This window comes from Rhinolophus ferrumequinum, chromosome 10 (genome assembly GCF_004115265.2).
Source record: "Rhinolophus ferrumequinum isolate MPI-CBG mRhiFer1 chromosome 10, mRhiFer1_v1.p, whole genome shotgun sequence".
Lineage (NCBI taxonomy): Eukaryota > Metazoa > Chordata > Mammalia > Chiroptera > Rhinolophidae > Rhinolophus > Rhinolophus ferrumequinum.
The window spans coordinates 55107749-55129209 of NC_046293.1; the positions used below are offsets into that span (position 1 = coordinate 55107749).

The window sequence follows — 21461 nt, forward strand, 5'->3', positions numbered from 1 at the left end:
TTATAAATGAAAGAGGAGACATTACAACTGATACCTCACAAATACAAAAGATTATGAGAGACTACTATGACCAATTACATGCCGACAAATTAGAAAACCTAGAAGAAATGGACAAATTCCTCGCAACATACAATCAATCAAGACTGAATCATGAAGAAATAGAAAATCTGAATAGACCAATAATAAGTAAGGAGACTGGATCAGTAATCAAAAACCTCCCAATAAAGAAAAGCCCAGGACCAGATGGCTTAATTAGTAGATTCTACCAAACATTTAAAGAAGAATTAATACCAATCCTTCTCAAAGTCTTACAAAACATTGACAAGGATAGGACACTCCAAATTCATATTACAAGGTCAGCATTACAATGATACCAAAGCCAGATAAGGACAGTGGAATCTATCTCAGGGATGTACAGAGGGTTCAACATAAGCCAATCAATAAATGTGATATATCACATTAACATAATGAAGAATAAATATCATATAATCATCTCAATGGATGCAGAAAAAGTATTTTACAAAATATAACATCCTTTCATAATAAAAACTCTCAACAAAGCAGGTATAGAAAGAACATACTCTAACATAATAAAAGCCATATATGACAAGCCCACGGCTAACATCATACTCAGTGAAAGGTTGAAAGTTTTTACTCTAAGATTAGGAACAAGACAGTAAGTGGTGCCTACTCTCACCACCCCTATTCAACATGGTACTGGAAGTTCTAGCCAAATCAGTTAGGCAAGAAAAAGAAATAAAAGGTATCCAAATTGGAAAGGAAGAAGTTAAATGATCTCTGTTTGCAGATGACATTATCTTATATATATATAATAGAAAACCCTAAAGACTCCACCAAAAAACTGTCAGAACTAATCAACAAATTCAGTACACGTGAAATCTATGTAACTTTATTAACAATTGTCACTCCAATAAACTTTTTTAAAAAAATCAAAAGGCATAACACCGCTGAATGGGAAAAGAAAAAAGACACAACTATATACTGTCTAAAAGAGACTCACTTCAGCTGGAGGGCTGGAATGAATCTAGTGGTGTTGCGTTAGAACTGGAGGTGTTGATGTGAACTCATGGTGCTTAATATATATGAACGGAAAGATAGAGGACCAGCTATGAATATACGTGTGTGTGTGTGTGTGTGTGTGTGTGTATGCAGCATACAAAATCAACTTACAAAAATCAGTTTCATGAAAGAGTAATTAGGAAAACAATCCCATTTACAACAGCATTAAAAACATAAAATATTTAGGGATAAATTTAGCCAAGGAAGTGAAAGATCTGTACACTAAAAATTATGACATTGATCAAAGAAATTGAAGAAGACACAAATAGATGAAAAGATATTGTGTTCACAGATTGGAAAAATTAATATTGTTAAAATGTCCATACTACCCATAGTGATCACATTTTCAGTGCAATGAGTATCACAATTCTCCCTCGACTCCAACATACAAATCCAGACACATCAGTCTGAATACATATATTATGCTGCAATAACAAACACCTCGAATCTCAGAGGCTTACAAAGCCAAAGCTTTATTTCTTGTTCATTATGCATGCATGTCCGTTGTGGAACAGCTGAAGCTCTACTGCACATTATTTTCATTCAAGTGTCTAAACTAATGAAGAAGCTTCTATCTGGAACATTGCTGTCCTGAGATGAAAGGCAAATGGTGGACTCCATGTGGGCTCTTAAAGCGTCTGCCCCAAAGTAATTCACAGCGTTTCCACTCACATTTAATTAATTAAGGTTAATTAAAGCAAGTCATTCAGTCAAGCCTGATGTCAATAGGGTAGAGAATTATAATACCCAGCTAGAGAAAATAAAGATTTTTGAATAATAATATGTCCTATCACACAAACTAGTTTCACTTTAGACATTCACCACACACATTGATTGCTCTTGCCTTCCTGAATCTTACACTCCAAATATCATAAACTTTGACAGAGTAAGAAATAATTTAGAGAAGGGGGCAGCATGTCTAGAGCTGGGCTTTCAACCAGCGAAGAGATCGGTTACATACAGAGGGACTGAGTAATTAAGTGAATATATTGAAAATAATACGATCCAGGATTCTCACTGTCAGGAGATTGAGTTACAAATATAAAAAGTGGAGGGCTGGAATTAATCGAGTGGTGTTGTGTTAGAACTGGAGGTGTTGATGTGAATTCATGGTGCTTAATATACATGAATGGAAAGAGAGAGGACCAGCTATGAATATACGTGTGTGTGTGTGTTTGTATGTGTGTGTGTGTGTATGTGTGTGTAAATACATATATTTCCTAGCTCTGTCTATTATGAGCCGTGACACTCTGGTAGCAATGAGAACACCTAGCATGTGAAGCACCCAAATCTTGGTTTCTAAAAACCATTCTGCACCAAAAAATATTAGGGCTCTTTGGAGAATAACTGATTTCAGGCCAAATGAAGAAAAAAATACAAGTAAGCTACGACATCTTGTGTTATAAAATAAGAAAGTTCCCAAAGAATATTGAAGGGATGTCAAAAAGTCACAGGAACCAGCTTACAGGGGCTCCTACTGACCAAATCTGGGGTAATTTGAGTATCAGAATGAATAATGACTAATGGACTATAACCCTTGAGTAAAGTAGGAGTTCATTATATCACAAATAAGTAAATGAAGGAGTAAATAAATGAAAGAGAACAGAAAGCTCTACCTTGCCATCGGATGCCAATAAATATAGAAGAAAAAATGAAATTTAAAAATCACCATTGACAATCATCATAGTAATAATTAATTCAGGCAAAAATCATCAGTGCAGGTGCACAAAACAAAGTAAAACTTAGACATTTATCATTTATATCCGTCACACTGTGTCAACCCCCCTCCCCCCATCCATTATCCCTCTGACATCAGGAGAGAGGGACAGAAAAGGAGCAAAAAGAAATAGGCTCTAACATGATTGTGGCAGTGGTTTCACAGGTGTATACACTGGGTTGTATACTTGAAATGAATGCAGTATATCAAACATAAATAATATCTCAATAAAGTTGGTTTTAAAACATAAAAAAAATATATCAGTGCATGTTAAAAATTGGTAGGTTAAAAATAGGTGACTTTTTGGCTGGCCCAGTGGCTCAGGTGGTTGGAGCTCCGTGCTCCTTACTCCAAAGGCTGCTGGTTCGATTCCCACATGGGCCAGTGGGCTCTCAACCACAGGGTTGCCAGTTCAACTCCTCGAGTTCTGCAAGGGATGGTGGGCCCCGGCCACTGCAACTAAGATTGAACACGGCACCTTGAGCTGAGCTGCCGCTGAGCTCCCGGATGGCTCAGTGGGTTGGAGCGCATCCTCTCAACCACAAGGTTGCCAGTTCGATTCCTCAACTCCTGCAAGGGATGGTGGGCTGTGCCCCTGCAACTAGAAAACAGCAACTGGAGCTGGAGCTGAGCTGCGCCCTCCACAACTAAGACTGAAAGGACAACAACTTGACTTGGAAAAAAGGCCTGGAAGTACACAGTGTTCCCCAATAAAGTCCTGTTCCCCTTCCCCAATAAAATCTTAAAAAAAAAAAAATAGCTGAGTTTCCATCTAAGATTTAATTTCTGGTTATCAATTTCAAATTCCCAGACAAGAGTCCATGATTAGCTCACTGTGATAAATCACTGTCTCTAACTCTTTACCCTTTAGTATTCACAACCTTTGCCAGATACCTTTATAGCTCCTCCCACTAAAATTGAAGTATACTATCCTGCCTCTTGAATATGCGCTTGGCCATGTTGCTTGTTTTGGCCAACGGACAGTGTACCAGTTCCAAGCCTAGGCTTTAAGACTCCATGTGTATTCCCACTGCCTTTTTGCACCTTGGACATCCCCAAGTTAGGAGATTCCCCTGAGTAGCTATTGTTCCTTAGCCTTGGACACCAGAATGAATACATATGGAGTAGACATGACATGAACCCACCAAAAGAGCCAAGCCCAGCCAGACCCACAGCTTAAAGTATAGTCACCCAGCTGAACCAAATTGAGTTCAGCTAACCCCAAGCCAACCTAAAGATGTAAAGAGAAATAGATGTTTTTTCTTGCTAAGATACTGAGATTTTGTGGTTGGTTGTTACACAGTAGTAACTGGTTACTAGACACACCAGCTCACAAAACTTCACATTGGTCTGTTATATTGAGGACAACAGGACCTAAGCAACAAGAATAGCTGGATTCCATGGCAAAACACATGCTTGCAAAGGAAGGAAGATAAATTCCAAGACACCATAGCTCCCTGCTTCCTCAGTGAAGTTTCTGGGATTCCAGACACCTTAGGGTGTATCAAGATATACCTTCAAAGTGAAATAAAAATGACTGCATTCACACCTGTACATATTACTAAACAAGAGGTCCAATACACCACCTTTGAGAGGTAATATACACCACATTTGAAAATGCTATTCTGGCCCATTTATCAAATAATTTATAAAACTGCTCATAATAAGAGAAAGCTCTCCAGATAGCCCAAATTTCTACACAAGTAGAGTCCTTATGACTCTGGATTTAAATGCACTCAAAGTATCTGTGGCAAATCAGGATGCTGTGTGGAATTTGTGGCACACCTCAGTGGGTAAGTCCCTGTGAGATAAACCCATGCCATCTTTAGCAAGTAACTTGTCCTTTTGAGAAATAAGTGTTTTGAGAAATAAATGTCTATTCATGGGGCAACCTGAAAACACTTATCTTGAACTATTCACATGAAGTGAGTGTTAAATATTCACTAAGTCATAAAAATGGAAGTGTCTAGAGATATCCCATTTTCAAGAGGAGATGGGACATACAAGATGAAGCTCATACAGACGGACCCTAAAGGCAGAAGAAATTTGCACAAGTACCATGTTTCCCCGAAAATAAGACCTAACTGGAAAATAAGCCCTAGCATGATTTTTCAGGAGGACATGCCCTGAACATAAGCCCTAATGCGTCTTTTGGAGCAAAACTTAATATAAGACCCAGTCTTATTTTCAGGGAAACACGTAGGAGCCTCACATTCCCAATACATTAACTCTTCCTCCAATGCCTCTTCTTCATCAAGCCACACATTAAACTTCATTGGGGTTGGGGTGGGGGAGGCATTCCAGTGATTAGTCGACTAAGGAAGAAAAAATAAAGCCTTCTTCTCAGATGGCTCTGTGCAATATACTGACATCAGCCAGAAGTGGACTACTATGGCATTACCGTCCTACTGAGGCTTGGCCTGAAAAGCAGTTGGGAAGGGAAACTGTCCCCACCAACAGAATTTTTTTTTTTAATTAAAGTTTATTGGGGTGATAATTGTTAGTGAAGTTACATAGATTTCAGGTGTACAATTCTATATTATATCATCTATAAATCACATTGTGTGTTCACCACCCAGAGTCAGTTCTCCTACCATCACCATATATTTGACCCCATTTACCCTCACCTACCACCCCTCGCCCCCCTTACCCTCTGGTAACCACTAAACTATTGTCTGTGTCTATGAGTTTTTGTTTCTCATTTAACCAACATAATCTTAATATAAATAGTTGTCCACTTTGTCTGAAAGGAGAGATGTCTATAGGTATAGATCCATGCCATTTAGCAATTAGAGGATAATAGCTTGTCTATATAATCGGGGACTTAGAATGAAAAAAAAAAAGTGGAGAATTGGTTAACCAGGAGGTTTGGAGTAAAGAAATAAAGATAGACCTCTCATAATGTGACTAAAGTTGAGGATATTCACATACTCTATGAATATGAGTGCTCACTATAAGTCTTCTTCAGCAAACATGCACACAGCACACAGCTATCAAAAATTTGGCAGACAAGCTGACTTTTTCTGTGGATGAGAGTCAACCTCTTTCCCACCACTCTAACACTTGCTCAATGAACTCAGAAACAAAGCAGCCATGATGAGAGGACTACAGATTATTCATGAGCCTTTCCTCACCAAGACTGATATGACCACTGTCACTGCTGTATCCAATCTTCTAAAAGCGAAAACCAAAGCCAGTCCTGTGCCACGGCACCTGCTCATTCCATATGCAATCAACCACCAACTACTCAGTTAATTGCACAGGATCTTTTCTACTGTAGTGGAGGCAGCAATTGCCTTCACTGGAATAGACCTTCATTCTGGTATGGATTTCTTTTCCCAGCTCAGCATTATCATGCATGGGCAAACCTTATTTACCAGATGCTGTCCCACAACATTTCTTACAGAGAAGTATTTATAGTATATATAGTATACTATAGTATTTATAGTATATAGTATATAGAAGTATATATATATATACACACACACATATGTATATATATACACATATATATGTATATACATATATATATGTATATATATTTATTTATTTATAACATACATATTGCCTTTTAGCTTGACCACTCACAATTTACCACCCCAGATTCTCTTCCTAACTCCAAATTCCAAAAAGGAGAATATAATTAGCTCAGTTTGACTCATGTCTATACCTAGTTCATTCTCCTCTTACCAAGTTCTCTCAAAAAGAGGTGTGAACTGGGAGGAAAATAATATCTATTATGTGTACCACAAAATTATCTCTTTGTCTAGCCTCCAGAAACCAAGGATTACCCACAAATAAATGCTCTCTCCCCTGAAGCTCTGGACTAGATTGCATTAATCCCTTCTTCTGCAAATTATACTGTTCTTGTTCTGTTACACCATCTCTCTTGCCTTTTCCCTATACATCTATTGTCCTGATGTATGTATTATTGCCCTCCAGTAATCTCTCAGGACTATGTTTGTTTTTCCTAAAGAGCTTTGTATACTATATTGTTATATCACATTAGCTTTCTCAAAAATCCATACTTGCCATATTCATCCATCAGGTCTCTCTGTCTAAAGCCAAACTGGGAACAGGGGGAGAGACTGTTCATAGAGGTAGCTGAAGGTAAAGCTTCTTAATCACAGCCTGATTGTCTAGGAGCCACCCTAATAGAAACACTCCTCTCACCAAACATAGGTTGAAAATTAATGTCGTATCATATAGCGTCTTGGCTGAAGCCAATCAATGGTCCCTCTAAGACCATATTCCTCTGCTGCATCCAATCTGAAAATTCTTTTGTAAAGGACATTCTTCTTACTTGATAGCTCTTAAGGAGCCACATGACAATTACCAGTTCCATGTAAAGATTTAGAGATTGAGAGCGTACGGATTTGAAAAGTTTTGAGCAGGAGTGTTGGGAACAAGTGGAGGAGGGGTTTTCAAGCCTTATAGAGGAAATAGAGGAAGGACACATGACCTCCTCTGTGTTATGAGGGCACAAAATACTAATGAGAAGGGAAAGGCAGTAATGGGGAAAATGCTAAACCCTCTTCATAGCTCATGTTACTTGACCAATGTAAAATCGCCACAGCAGCAGAAGGCAAATGCCCTAACAGCTACTATCTTGCTTTTTAGGAGGCATATAGTGTTATGAACAGTAAGCAAATAATTAATATGTATTATCTAGCACTGTACTTAAGATAATAAAGGCATATTGTTTAGCATTATTCCCAGCACATAGTAAGCTGCTCAAAAAATCATGTGTTGTTCTATTTTCCTGTGATTATTTTTAATCATTATCATTACTGCAGCTTTTACAAGGCCTTTTTATGGTACTGACTGATGTTCTCCCGTTAACTCCCTCAGTGTCTCTTTAGACTTCTTCCCCAATCTCTTATTAAAAGTTCAATTCCAGAGTTCTTAACAAACAGGGATTGTTAGCATGTTCTGAATGTGGGCCTCCTGGGATCTTTTATTTCTTTCCTCACTGATTATCCTGAGGTCTCTTTCAATAGAACATTTAAAATATGTTTCATTCTGGTATAAAATCAGAAGCAGCATATGTCCTGGCTCAAACTAGTCAGAACAGAGGAAATAAGACTTTGAAGGGAGGGTGCTTTTATTATCACTACAGTAAATATTGCTTAACTTAAATAAATCACATCTCAAAGGATTACTTACTTGCCAGGGTGCATTTTAAATTAACATGGAAATAACTGGCAAATGACAACCCAGTTTATATATAACAGGATCAATAGGATTTTTCCTACTAAATTTTCATAAGTTTGTAAACTTTTGTGAATAATTAGGTCAATAAGTACTGGTGGGCAAGCAAACAAGTTCAATTTTATGCCACTTTTCCTCCACATCTGACTTGTAAATTGTGATTCATCCATGGACATGTATGGATAAAATCCCATAGCACTGCCCTGAAAGTCAAGTGTAAGTATATTCTCACCTTATAGTTATATGAATGTTACCTGGCTGTGAACACAAAATCATGCAACTGTGAGGTTTTTTAATTAAAAAATTACTTATGGGGTGGCCAATTAGCTCAGTTGGTTAGAGTGTGGTACTTATAACACCAAGGTTGCCAGTTCGGTCCCCGCATGGGCCACTGTGAGCTGCGCCTTCCTTAAAAAAATAAAATAACTTATGCTTTTCACATAAGTGAAAAGTGTCCCCCACTTCCCCATCTAATTCCATAGAAGTAACATTGTTAACAATTTATTTTTCCAGATATATGTGACTATATATGCACATAGAAAGATAGTTTTATATCATATATTATTTTCATATTTTTATATAATTTTTTAACCCAAATGGAATCATACAATACACTGTTGTTAATATAGTAAGGTTAATTTGAAGGAAAATATCCAAAAGAAAGTGCATTATAGAGAATTAAAGATACAGGACTGAAAATTAAACAAGACTTCAGACCTAGAAATATTTGAGAGGCAGCATGAGATAGGTGCAGGACAGGATTGCTTCACTGGTTTGGAAACTAGAGCAGGCAAGCAACTTGTAAAGAATGTGTCTTTAAAGGAAAGAAGAACAGCCAGTGTAAGACATGCATCATTAGAGTCCAGAGAAAGGAGGAAAAATTAGGAAGGAGCCATTGGCTAAAGGAAGAAATTAAGAAGATAACAGAAGAAGAAAATCAAAGACAATGTAGAGGCAAAATATAAAGATGCAAAAATTTTTTTTTAAAATATGCAATCATCATTTAATAAATTTGTTAACAAATAAAGAAGCAAGTTTAGTCTACAATGCCTATTGTAGAATCAGAAGAATTTGCTAGCTGTGTGTTCTTGGCCAAATCACTTTAATTTTCCGAGCCTCAGTTTCACCATCACCATCATCATTATTATCCTCGCAGTATTGTTAATCCACATTATCTTATTGTAAGGTTGAGACAATAGGCATAATCACACTGCCTCTGAGTGAGGATGGAAAATCAACACAACATGGCAGTTAAGTGTGCAAACTATGGAGTTAGGTGGCACCAGGTCAGAATCCACAATATACTGGCTGTGGGAATTGGAACAATTTATCAATTGCTCCAAACCTCAGTTTCCTCTTCTACAAAATGGGGATAGTAACAGTGCCTATTTCAAATGGTTATTTTGGGAATCAAATAAAACAATGGCAAGGCTGGGCACATAGTAAGTTATCAGTTAATGATGGTTATTATTTATTATTATTGTAGTTATAACCAAGTAAAACAATACATGAAATGCTTCTTAATTTAGAAGATGGTAAAAATGTTTATTACTTGTTTCTATTTTCAAGAGTCAAAAAGGGACTGACCTTTGACACAAGAGGAGTCATCTACTCTTTTGAACAGAGGTATGAGAAGATGAGTAGGGCAGAAATGTCTTGAAAAAAAGAAAGGTAAAGAGGAAGATTATGCCAGAAGAAATTTTACTAATTATTAATAAAATGTAAGTTAGTTACCTACTGAGAATGGCTTTGAGGATGTGACAACTGTGGAGAAATTAAATAAATTTAAAATCTAAGTTAAATTTCATTGTAATAGCTATGTAAATATGCAGAAACCTGTTCCTTATCTATAAACAAAAAAATAATTACTCCAATTGTAAAATTATGGTGTAAATAGCCCCTTAGTCATTCAAATTCTTCATTAGAAACTCCTAAATGAGGCTTGCAACTTTTGATTTCAGCTATATTTTTCTAGCCAGAGCAAAATTATATATTTATTAATAAACATGAATATGGGAAAAAATGAAAGCAGGAATCTGATTGGTGAGATGCCATCTGTTATGTTTCTCTGTTAAACCCATCTAAGAAAGGAGAACTGGGACCTGAGGGAAAGCAGACACTGGCAGCAAAGATTTAGAGACTGATGATATTAGTTACAAATCCACAAATTCAAAACAATTGAAGAGAAGTTGTGGACCTCTTTGGTTACCACAGTTGTAATAGTATTGCTGATTCCCCCTAAAAGCCCCTCAAATGTGAACTAACACAATTAGCACTTCTTCTCTCACTGAGACCAAGAGAGTGATGGAAATGAGATATCACTGCCAAATTAGCAGGGAATAAGAAAAGATCAAAAGTAGAGTCAATGTTCAAAGAGAAAATAAAAGTAGAAAATGGAGAAAATGATAACTTAGACATTGGATTAGAAGGTAGACTAGGAAAGTACATACAGAGCCTTTAAAGGAGACATGGAGAAAAATCCTCCTTATATGGGAATTTATGAAGCCTCTATCCAATAGAAACATCTCATTTGAGTCAAATTGATGAGAAAAAAGGCATTTGAACCCATTCAACGGGAAAACCTTAGCCTCTCCTGAAGGTTTCTGAGCATTCCTTCCGTTCTCATCACTGATTTCTTTCCTTTGTACCTTCCTAGACTGCAAAGGTTAACAATGAAAAACCAAACCTTTCTGACAGAATTCATTCTGCTGGGACTAACAGACATCCCGGAGATTCAGCTGGTAATCTTCATACTTCTCTTCCTCGCCTACATATTCAGCATCATTGGAAACCTGACAATCATCACCCTCACGTTACTGGACTCCCACCTCCAGACTCCCATGTATTTCTTCCTCCGGAACTTCTCCTTTTTAGAAATTTCCTTTACAACCACTTTTACTCCTAGGCTGCTGTTTAGCATCTCAACTGGGAACAAGAGCATCAGCTTTGCCGGCTGCCTCACTCAGTATTTCTTTGCCATATTCCTTGGCGCCACAGAGTTTTATCTTCTGGCAGCCATGTCTTACGACCGCTACGTGGCCATCTGCAAACCCCTGCATTACACGACCATCATGAATAGCAGGGTCTGTATGCTGCTGGTTCTCTGCTCTTGGCTAGGTGGATTCCTCATCATCGTGTCCCCAATCATCCTGACCAGTCAGCTGGATTTCTGTGCCTCCAACCTCCTGAATCATTATTATTGTGATTATGGACCCCTCATAGAAATATCTTGCTCAGACACAAGACTCCTGGAGCTGGTTGACTTTATCTTAGCAATTATGACCTTGGTGGTCACCCTCGTGCTGGTGAGTCTCTCCTACACAAACATCATCTGGGCCATTCTGAAGATCCCCTCTGCTCAACAAAGGAAAAAGGCCTTTTCCACATGTTCTTCCCACATCATTGTCATCTCCCTCTCTTATGGCAGCTGCATCTTCATGTACATAAAACCCTCAGCAAAAGAGGGAGTTCCCTTCAATAAGGGAGTAGCTGTGCTCAATACCTCAGTGGCCCCTTTATTGAACCCATTCATTTACACTCTGAGAAATAAACAAGTGAAACAAGCCTTCAAGGATGTGGCCAGAAAGATTATGAGTCTTTAATGAATGTAAAGACCTCAAACTCAAAGGAAAATCTGAACAATATTCATGAAGTTCCTCCCCAGGAAAATAAAGAGAGAGCTTCTCTAACACTCTCTTTATTAAAGCGACATCTCAGATGAATTTCATGAAGAGACTTTGAAGTTATATTTCAAACTTACCAATGAGGGGGAAATCTGCCCAAAAACCAGTTTAAATATTTCTTTCTAGTAAATAGATTTTTGAGCCAGACTTTTTAAAAATTTACCAAAATATGAAATAATACCACTCTTCTCATTTTTTGAGACTATAGTTATTTTAAATAAAAATATATTGCTTGTACAAAATGTTTATTACAGTTATTTAAAACAAATTAATGTAGAGATTTTTTTAAGTTCTTAGTTTAATTTCTAATATGATAAAAAATAAATATAGATATAATCCCTTAGTAAATAAATTTTTATAGGAAAAAATATGTAGCTAGATAACATTGGTAGTCTGAATACAAAAAAGGAAAGGAATATCTGGATAAAATTACTAGGGTTGTCACAAGACTGACAGTCCTGGGCTTACTGGTAAAGTTTAGCTTTACAAATGGGGCTTGTAATTTTATCAAAGTCTTTAAGAAAGTTATCCAAACATATTATCAGAAATACTAGCCACTTCCCCAAAGAGGCTAGTAATTACATCTTGCATTAAAGCTCTATTCTTGCAATAGAGACCATCGTTTCTCAAGTTTGAGCCAATTTTCTTTCTTATCCTTCTTGCTCTGATGTCTTTAAAACTGTCTCTTTTTCAGATACTTAATACAAAAAGAATTTCCAGTTGTAGGGTTGATATTTCTGACTCTATCTCTCCTTCCAGTCATGAAATTGGAATGAAAACTATTCCCAGGGGTATCCCTAACACAGTGGATATCCAATCTGCTCTCAAGGGAAGATTTAGAGGAGTAGGAATCTTGAGCCACGTTGGCAATAGTCAAAATCTGCAGGTCTCTATGAAGGTTCCTGAGCTTTAGGGGACGTACTTTGTATATGAACCTGAGGAGGCTGAGAGTGAAAGGGTTGCCTAAGGATGCCATAGGAAACATCATTCAAATGTTTTAAGAATTGTTTTTTTAAAGAGTAGTTAAAGTGGGAAGGCAGAGAAAGAAACCTATATGATGCTAAACTGTCTACATTTCATTTAAAGTAGTACAAACTTGATTCTAAATGGACTGGGAAAAGTTAAGCATGTATAATTGTAATTCCTACAGAGTTGACTTCAAAAAAATTAAACAAAGATATAGTCAAAAAATACATGAATTGAAGTGAAATACAAAAAAATTCAAATAACTCAAAAGTAAGCATGTAAAGGGAAACAGAGAAACTCAAACAAAAGAAACAAACAGTAAATAAATAATGATGGACATAAATCCAAACATATAATAATTACATTAAATATAAATGTTCCAAACATGTCATTTTTTTATTAAATTTATTGGGGTGACATTGGTTAGTAAAATTATATAGCATTCAAGTGTACAATTGTATAATACACCATCCATATATTGCATTGTGTGTTTACAACCCAAAAGTCAATTCTCCTTCCATCACCATATATTTGATCCACTTTACCCTCTTCTACCACCCGTTTTCCCCCTCATATATGAACTCTCATGGCCTCTGCTCAAGATGATGCTGGCAAGGGACAAATCCGCCAGAGAGGGGACTCAAGCCCCGGGCTAAGAAGTTTCTTGGCTTCACATAGGAAAGAATTCAAACATGAGCCAATACAGAGTTCAAAGTGAACATAAGTTTATTTAGCAGAGAGTAAATAAGAAGAAAGGAAAGGCCACCCCACAGAGAGATGGTGGTCTCTAGTCGCTAGTGGAAGATAGACCCCCTTATCCCCCGGACTAGAGTTTATATGTGTTTTCTGTTTCCATGGAAAATGTTCTTGGTATAGGGGAAAGGAAGAAAGAAGACCAATGGTAAGTTTACCTTTAACTTCTGTAAGATGCAAGAAGAATAGGGGCAGGTTTATCTTTAACTTTTGTAAGGCACACCTGTGTCTTGTTTGTAGTAGGCTTAACTCCAGGAATGGCCATAATGTAATCTCTGTGCTTAATAGCCTTTGGATGGTTTGTTCTGTGTCATTGATTAACGTCTGCCTGAGTTCTGTCTTGCAGCACGGAGCCAGCAGTCCTGGAATCCAACCTCCTAGTTTCTTCTTTTGTAAAAATAGTCCTCATGCCCTTTCCCTATATTAAAATTATTCTGCTTATGTCCATAGACTCTTTTGCCCATACAGATTTGGGAACCAAAGCTTATTCTTCAGTTATTCCTTGAAACATACATATATGTATATTAATGTTCAGATTAGCTATAATCTGATAAAGTATAGAAGAATTCTCTGGAACTTCAAAAGCAGAGGGGAAAAGTAAGAAACAATAAAATGGTAGCTATATAGTCTTTCTGCAGTTTATCTCCCTGCTTTAACTCAATATTTTATTTCTCCACCCCAGCTGAGTTCATATTCTGGTTATAAACCTATCAGCAATTGTAAGGGTGAAATTCAGGGAATTTATAACACAGTTACACTAAGCTAGCTTGCAGTTTAACTCACCACGTAGCTTGCTATCTAGCCAGCCACCTGTAACTAGACTTTGTTTGCAGTTAGATCCATCCTGATATTCATCTGTTTTCTCCTTGTTTCTCCCCTCACTGATTAACTTAAGAACTCTGTTTGTTCCTTTCTCAAGGCTACCCATACCTCGTTAATTAATAACATCCTAACCTGAAAAATGCAATTTCTTAATCCCCAGGCACCCTTCAGAAAGATATCCATTGGGGGAAGAACAAGCCCCTCTGCCACACACCCTGGACTTCTTCATCACCATTAAATTGCTCTGTAGCAATAGATTCTCAGTCTCTCAGATCTTTGCCTTCAGTCAGAACAGTTTCAGATGACCAGAGTGATGATTTAATTGGTTTTTTCGTCACTTCATTGCATGGGCAGAACATGAATAGTGGAATCATTGCCAGCTCATCCCAACAACCAAATATATTTTTTCCTTGGGCCCCCTCTCTGGCCAATTCCAGGAAATAATAGAAACCAACTTATTCTAAGGGTCCCCAGGTCAATCTCATTGTGAGGCTTCAGTCCCACAATAAGTGCTTCTTTGTAATGAGATTTTATCTGCGTGGTGGTTAGACTGTATGATAAATAAAAGAAGTCTATAATATAAAAAACGAATGCAACTTGAAGAAATATAACAGTTTACATATAGTCCTATGCTATATTTGAAATGTAAGTGTGTGCTTGGTTTTTAGTATTATATTTTTAAATGTTTGATGAGTTACTTGTGCCTGGGCTTCTCTGGCTTCTTTCTATATGAAACAAGTAGACATGTAGCTGGTCCCATAAGAACAACATCCCTGAGGCCATTTTCCTGGGGCAGAGACAACAAGGTGTTCTTCTGTGCCTGCAGAGACTTATTGATAAATTGTTGTGCCACCCCGAGGTCATTTCCATTAATTCCCAAGAGTCTACACATAGCTCCAGGGTGGGTAGGCAAAAGGGAGTCTGGAATTTCAAATGGGATCATGAAGGATATAGAAAGGGGGAGCAGAAACTTTTTCACAATATTCTAGAATATGAGAAATATAGGGAAGCTTCTTGAAGCTTAAAAACATTGAAATTAAGACAAATAAAAAGACATCTAATTTACACCATGCCCCTATCAGTTTTAAAGTGCTGTTAGAAACTGAAAAATTAAGACTAGGGAAAAAATTATCCAAGACCCCAGTATTAATAGCAGAACCACAACTAGAATCTAAGCTTTCTGACTTCTGATATAGTAGCATCTCACATTTGCACCATGTAGAGGTACCCATATATAATGCCATACCTAAACATAATATTTTAGCAACAGAATTGAAAACCAAATTAAAATTGTTGAGTAGGCTGGATATTTATAGATGTTTGACCAGCCAAAATTATAAGGTTAATACAGTTGTCTTTGGTGCCTTCCAACTTACTTATCTGTTCTCAAAAATATTTATTCAACATCTATTGACAACTGCATTACTAACAACTGACAGCAACACAAATCCTCACTTAGAAGCAAGTTCTTAGGTAAATATTTTGTCATTTTGCTCAGGGATTTTTCACAAAGTGTCCTGCTTACCACTTCTAGCCAGAACAACTATATCCAAGGCTCATTAGTGAATTCTGAACACAGATTCTCCTGAGCACCATTTGCTTTTTCCCCCAGAATCAATCCCCTGAGTCTGTGATGAAAGAGTCTATAAATCAAATGTCCCTTTTCATTGGATGGAATCTGCTCAGAAAACTCTTACGCGACCCAAAACTTCAGAACCTTAGATTCCAGGGGGGAGACTATAGGCCATAGCACAAGCTTCCATCCTCATCTCAGAGTCTCTCTGACCCTTCTGCTGCATGGTTTGGATATTGACTGAACAACAGAATTTTGTCTTTGGATAGCTATGTTTTAAGATTGTTGCTGCTGAAGGGGCAGATATCCAGAGAGAAATGCAGAATGAGTCAAAACAAGAATTCTATGGAAATGTAACCCTGTGATTATTTCTACAGAGTTGCTCCACATTTTGATGCAAGTCTGAGCTCTTTTCATGAAACCGCATACCGTGTTTTCCTGAAAATAAGCCCTAGCATGATTTTTCAGGATGACATCCCCTGAACATAAGCCCTAATGCATCTTTTGGAGTAAAAGTTAATATAAGACCCGGTCTTATTTTCGGGGAAACACGGTAGACATTCAAGCTTATACACTCTCTGCTCCATCTTTGGGGGAACACCAGAGACCGGAGCAGCTCATGTTGTCCCTGGGCTGGTGAGTTCCTGAGGCTAGTTCCCAGAGAACAAACCATCGTACAGCTTCCCTTGCCAGGCCCCAGAAATGACCCATGCCCAAGGTTTCTGAATCACTAGGTGAACTCTACACTGCCCCTGGAAGCTCTCCTGTGCTCATTCTGAGAAAACAACAGACTCAGAAACCTTAAAAAAAAAAAAAAATGAGGCTAAAGAATCGTTCTTCTCCCCAAAGAGAAGATAGACCTCTCTACAAACATTGTCTGGCTATGGGAAGGGAGACAGGCAAGAATGCTCTAAACTTTTTTAATTATACATCCCATCAGTAAAAATTGAAGTTGAGGAAGTATCCCCAATATATGTGTATATTAATTAATTTTTAAATTATTTACATGCACTGCTGTATAAACGTATAGTTTCTATTTTAAAACATACACAACAACAGAACCATTGAATGAGCTAAAGATAAATTCCATAGTTCATCAAGTTGGTCCATCAACAGATGAATGGATAAAGAAGATGTGGTATATACACACACATATACATACAATGGAATATTACTCAGCCATAAAAAAAGAATGAAATCTTGCCATTTGTGACAACATGGATGGACCTAGAAGGTATTATGCTAAGTTAAATAAGTCAGACAGAGAAAGACAAATACCATATGATTTCATTCATATGTGGAATCTAAAAAAACCAAATAAATGAACAAACAAAACAGAAACAAATTCATAGATATAGAGAACAAATTGATGGTTGCCAGATTGAAGGAAGTTTGGGAAGATGGGTGAAAAGACAAAGGGATTAAGAAGTACAAATTTCCAGTTATAAAACAGGGATCTGAAGTACAGCAAAGGGAATATAGCCGATAATATTGTAATAACTATATATACTGTCAGGTGGGCTCTAGACGTACTGGGGTGATCACTTCATACAGTATATAAATGTCTATTCACTATGCTATATGCCTGAAACTAATATATCATTGTCAACTGTAATTAAAATTTTTTTTTAATTTTTTTAATTAAAAAAAGAATACATTTCAACATCTCTGAAACCGGAAGTCATCTTATGATCAGTGGTATCATAGCATAATGTCATAGTCTAGCTAGTAGGTAGCATCTTTTCTTTCGTAATGACACATAAAATAATAGTGTATCTCACATTGACTTGTATCTTCACTTTTATGAAATAAGGTACAACTGAAAGGCTCTCATCTCTCCTTCCCATACTCTGGCACACCCCATGATGAAGGTGCCCCTACATTTAAAGACCAATGGCGAGGACCATGGAGTTCCTGAGCCATTGGTCCCAAACAAAAAGGAGAGAAAATCAATCATTCATAAGAATTTCATAGATTTCTCTCTAGGTAATAATCCCCTTTCTACTCAGTAAAATAACAAGGCTGAGATCCTCAGAGAATCTGATCATGGCAAGGAAGCATTCACATGGCTTCCACTTAATTTTTAGATTCTTATAATGGCCATAGGCCAATAGTTAACTTCTGTGGGGTTTACCTTCCTCATCAAAACATTGGTGCAATAAATCCCAAAGTATATTTCACTTCTTGTCAGTACCACCCTAGCAATCTTTACAGATAACTACCATACACCAGGCCCCAGGGATCAGTGTGAGAAAGGGGTCTGAGCACCTGAATAGACATCTTTCCAAAAAGATATACAAATGGTCAACAGGTATATGAAAAGATGCCAACATCCCTAATCATCAGGGAAATGCAAATAAAAACCACAATGAGATATCATCTTATACCCATCAGGGTGCTTATTAACAAAAGACAAAAGCTAACAAGTGCTGGTAAGGAAAAGGGAACATTTGTACACTATTTGTGGCAATGTAAACTGGTACAGCCACTACGGAAAACAGTGTAAAGGTTCCTCAATAAGTTAAAAATAGACTACCAGATGATCCAGCAATTTTTCTTCTGGGTATATAGCCAAAGGAAACAAAATCAGTATCTCGAAGGGATATCTGTATACCCACGTTCATTGCAACATTGTTCATAATAGCCAAGATATGGAAGCAATCTAAGTCTCTATCAACAGATGAATGCATAAAGAAAATGTGATATACACAATGGAATACTATTCAGTTTCAAAAAAGAAGGAAATTCTGCCATTTGCAATATCACAGATGAAACTGGAGGGTATTATACTAAGGAAATAAGCCAAAGAAAGATAAATACTCTATGATATCACTTATATGTGGAATCCAAATAAAAAGTCAAATTCATAGTAACAGAGACTAGAATGGTGGTTGCCAGGGGCTGGGGGTAGGGAAAATAGAAGAGGTTGGCAAAAGGGTACAAATTTTCAGTTATAAGATGAATAAGTTCTGAGGATCTAATGTATAACAAGGCGACTATAGTTGAAAATACTATACTGTATAACTGAAATTTGCTAAGAGAATAGAACTTAAATGTTCTCACACAAAAAAAAAAGGTTAATACGTAAGGTGATAGAGATGTTAATTAACTGGACAGAGGGAATTCTTTCAAAATGTATACACATAGCAATTCATCACATTGTACACTTTAAATATCTTACAATTTTACTTGTCAGTTATACCTCAATAAAACTGGGGGGAAACAAAAAGGGATATGACCAAAAATGAGTGAGATGTTCCTTATTTTCAGGTAACTTACTAACTAAATGCAAATTTCAGGCAATTTTTAATATGGGCTCAATGTAAGCAAACAGCAAGGTTATGGAAATGGCTTCTTAGTCCAAAATTACATGCTACACATGCGAGCAATGCTTTAGGAAGTAGGAAGTTTTGTTGTGAATACAGATCTGAGAAGACCAGTGCCTCTGCTAAGAAAGGAAAGGTAAATGCTAAGATACACAGATAAACGAAAACACAGTCTCGGGCTCAAGGTGTTTGTGGTCTAACAAGTGTGGGGAGCGGGCTGTGAGCTGACAAAGGCCTTGCACCTGCAAGGTCATTCCCATGGGAACCCCCGCCTCAGCAATGTTCCATGTAGGGTGTGGGCTGTAAGCTGATAAGGGCCTTGCAGCTGCAAGGTCATCCCTATGGAAAGCCTGCTTGTTCTGCTTATACTTGTTTGTATAGATAACTATTCTAAGACTGTATAAAAACTGGGTGTGAAATAAAGACTGGGCCACTGCTCCGCCATCCGTGGACGGTGGACCTCCCGAACCCAGCTTTCCTGTCTCTGTGTCTTTTCTCAATCTCCTCACCTTTCCCCCTCAGGCCGAGCCCTCCTGGTCATGCGGGCCGTGACAAACAAGAAAGACAGTCTCTGTCCTATATAACTGGCGCTATGGAAATATAACAGAGGCACAAACTATATGTTATGGGAGCCGGGAGGAAGCAGTTAATTCAGCCTAGGGTTTACAGGAAAGGATTCATATAACAGGTCACACTTAAGCTGGATTTTGAAGGATGAATTGGTATTTGCCAGTTCTTAAAGAGGACTAGGGGAGCAGCAGAGAATTCTTTGCAGGTTTTTTCAGAGGAAAAAGGAGGAAAGAATAAAGAAAAGAGGGAGGAAAGAAGGGAGGAAGAGAAGAAAGTCACTAACATTCAATAATTCCTTAAAGATTCTGAAAGAAGTGACTTTTCTGACTAGGGAAGAGCCTCCGGGAGCTTCTGCTCTGCCTCTTTGAGTCCATGGGGAGGCAGCAGACAGGTAAAGGAATAATGGGCTTGAGGCGAAAATTCCTCCTCTTTATCCTAATTTCTGATGCTTCTATCTGCCCAGGCTTGCATGTTTCTGGAAAGGATCTCAGATCCACAATGGCCAATCACACTATAGGGACTGAGTTCTTCCTCCAAGGCCTGACAAACACCAGAGAGCTTCAGGTGGCAGTTTTCCTGTTCCTGCTGCTTGCTTACCTCATGACTGTCTCTGGAAACCTGGCCATCATCAGCTTTGATCTTGCTGGACTCCCACCTGCAGACCCCTATGTACTTCTTTCTCCAGAATCTGTCCTGCTTAGAAATTTGGTTCCAGACTGTCATTGTGCCCAAGATGTTGCTCAACATTGCCATGGGGACCAAGACCATCAGCTTTGCTCACTGCATTGCTCAGGACTTTTTCCACATCTTCCTGGGAGCCAGAGTTCTTTCTCCTCACAGCCATGGCCTACGACTGGTACATGGCCCTCTGCCAGCCCCCCGACCCCCACCCCATCCTCATGAGCAGCAGAGTCTGCTCACAGCTCATCCTCACCTGCTGGCTGACAGGGTTCTCCATCATCATGCCTGCCGTCCTGAGCAGTCAGCTTCCATTCTATGGTACCCACGTCAACCACTTCTTCTATGACTATCTACCTCTAGTGGAGGTGGTCTGCAGTGGGCCAAAGGTGCTGGACATGGTGGGTTTTACCTTGGCCTTGGTAGCACTGCTCAGCACTTTGGTGCTGATTACCCAGATCATCCGGACAATTGACAGGATCCCCTCTGTCCTGGAGAGAAAGAAGGCTTTCTCCACCTGTTCCTCCCACATCATTGTGGTCACCATGTGCTATGGCAACTGTTTCTTCATGTATGTCAAGCCCTCTCCAGGCAAGGGGATCTATCTCAACAAAGGAGTGTCTCTAATCTATACAATCATTGTCCGATTCTTGAACCCCTTCATTTATACTCTCAGGAACCTACAAGTTAAGCAGGTAGTGAAAGACCTGCTCAGAAAAGTGGTGTGGCTCCAAAATAAATAATAACCCTACAGGCACCTATCACGGAAACATGAATGCCTCCCCAGAGTCCAAAAAAATCTACAAAAAGTATTTTCAAGGTTAAGCTTTCACTTATAGTCTCTTCCAAATCCGTAAAGCTTTTCGAGCTTCCTCCCACTCCCTAGTCCCAAAGCCATTTCCATATTTTAGGCATTTGTTATAGAAGCACCCCACTTCCAGGTACCAGAATCTGTGTTAGGTATCTATTGTTGCTTAATGAATTGACCCCAAAACCTAACAACTTAAAACAACAAACAATTATTATCTCATAGTTTCAATAAGCCAGGAATCTAGGTGTTGATTTAGCTGAATAACTCTAGC

At 38.1% G+C, this 21461-nt stretch overlaps 2 protein-coding genes across 2 annotated transcripts; both read left to right on the forward strand.

Moving 5' to 3' along the window:
- Positions 1 to 10680: 10680 nt before the first annotated feature.
- On the forward strand, positions 10681 to 11610 carry LOC117029014 (olfactory receptor 6C4-like). The gene has a single exon (XM_033117977.1). The coding sequence runs from the start codon at positions 10681 to 10683 to the stop codon at positions 11608 to 11610; it is 930 nt and encodes a 309-aa protein (XP_032973868.1).
- An 8933-nt stretch (positions 11611 to 20543) lies between these two features.
- LOC117028829 (olfactory receptor 6C76-like) lies at positions 20544 to 21122 on the forward strand. The gene has a single exon (XM_033117689.1). It carries the CDS (start codon positions 20544 to 20546, stop codon positions 21120 to 21122), a length of 579 nt encoding a protein of 192 aa, XP_032973580.1.
- The last annotated feature ends 339 nt before the right edge of the window (positions 21123 to 21461 follow it).

Bases quoted from the DNA above. Each gene is read 5' to 3' on its own strand.
- LOC117029014 (XM_033117977.1), top strand. From the start codon at position 10,681: ATGAAAAACCAAACCTTTCTGACAGAATTCATTCTGCTGGGACTAACA.
- LOC117028829 (XM_033117689.1), top strand. From the start codon at position 20,544: ATGGCCTACGACTGGTACATGGCCCTCTGCCAGCCCCCCGACCCCCAC.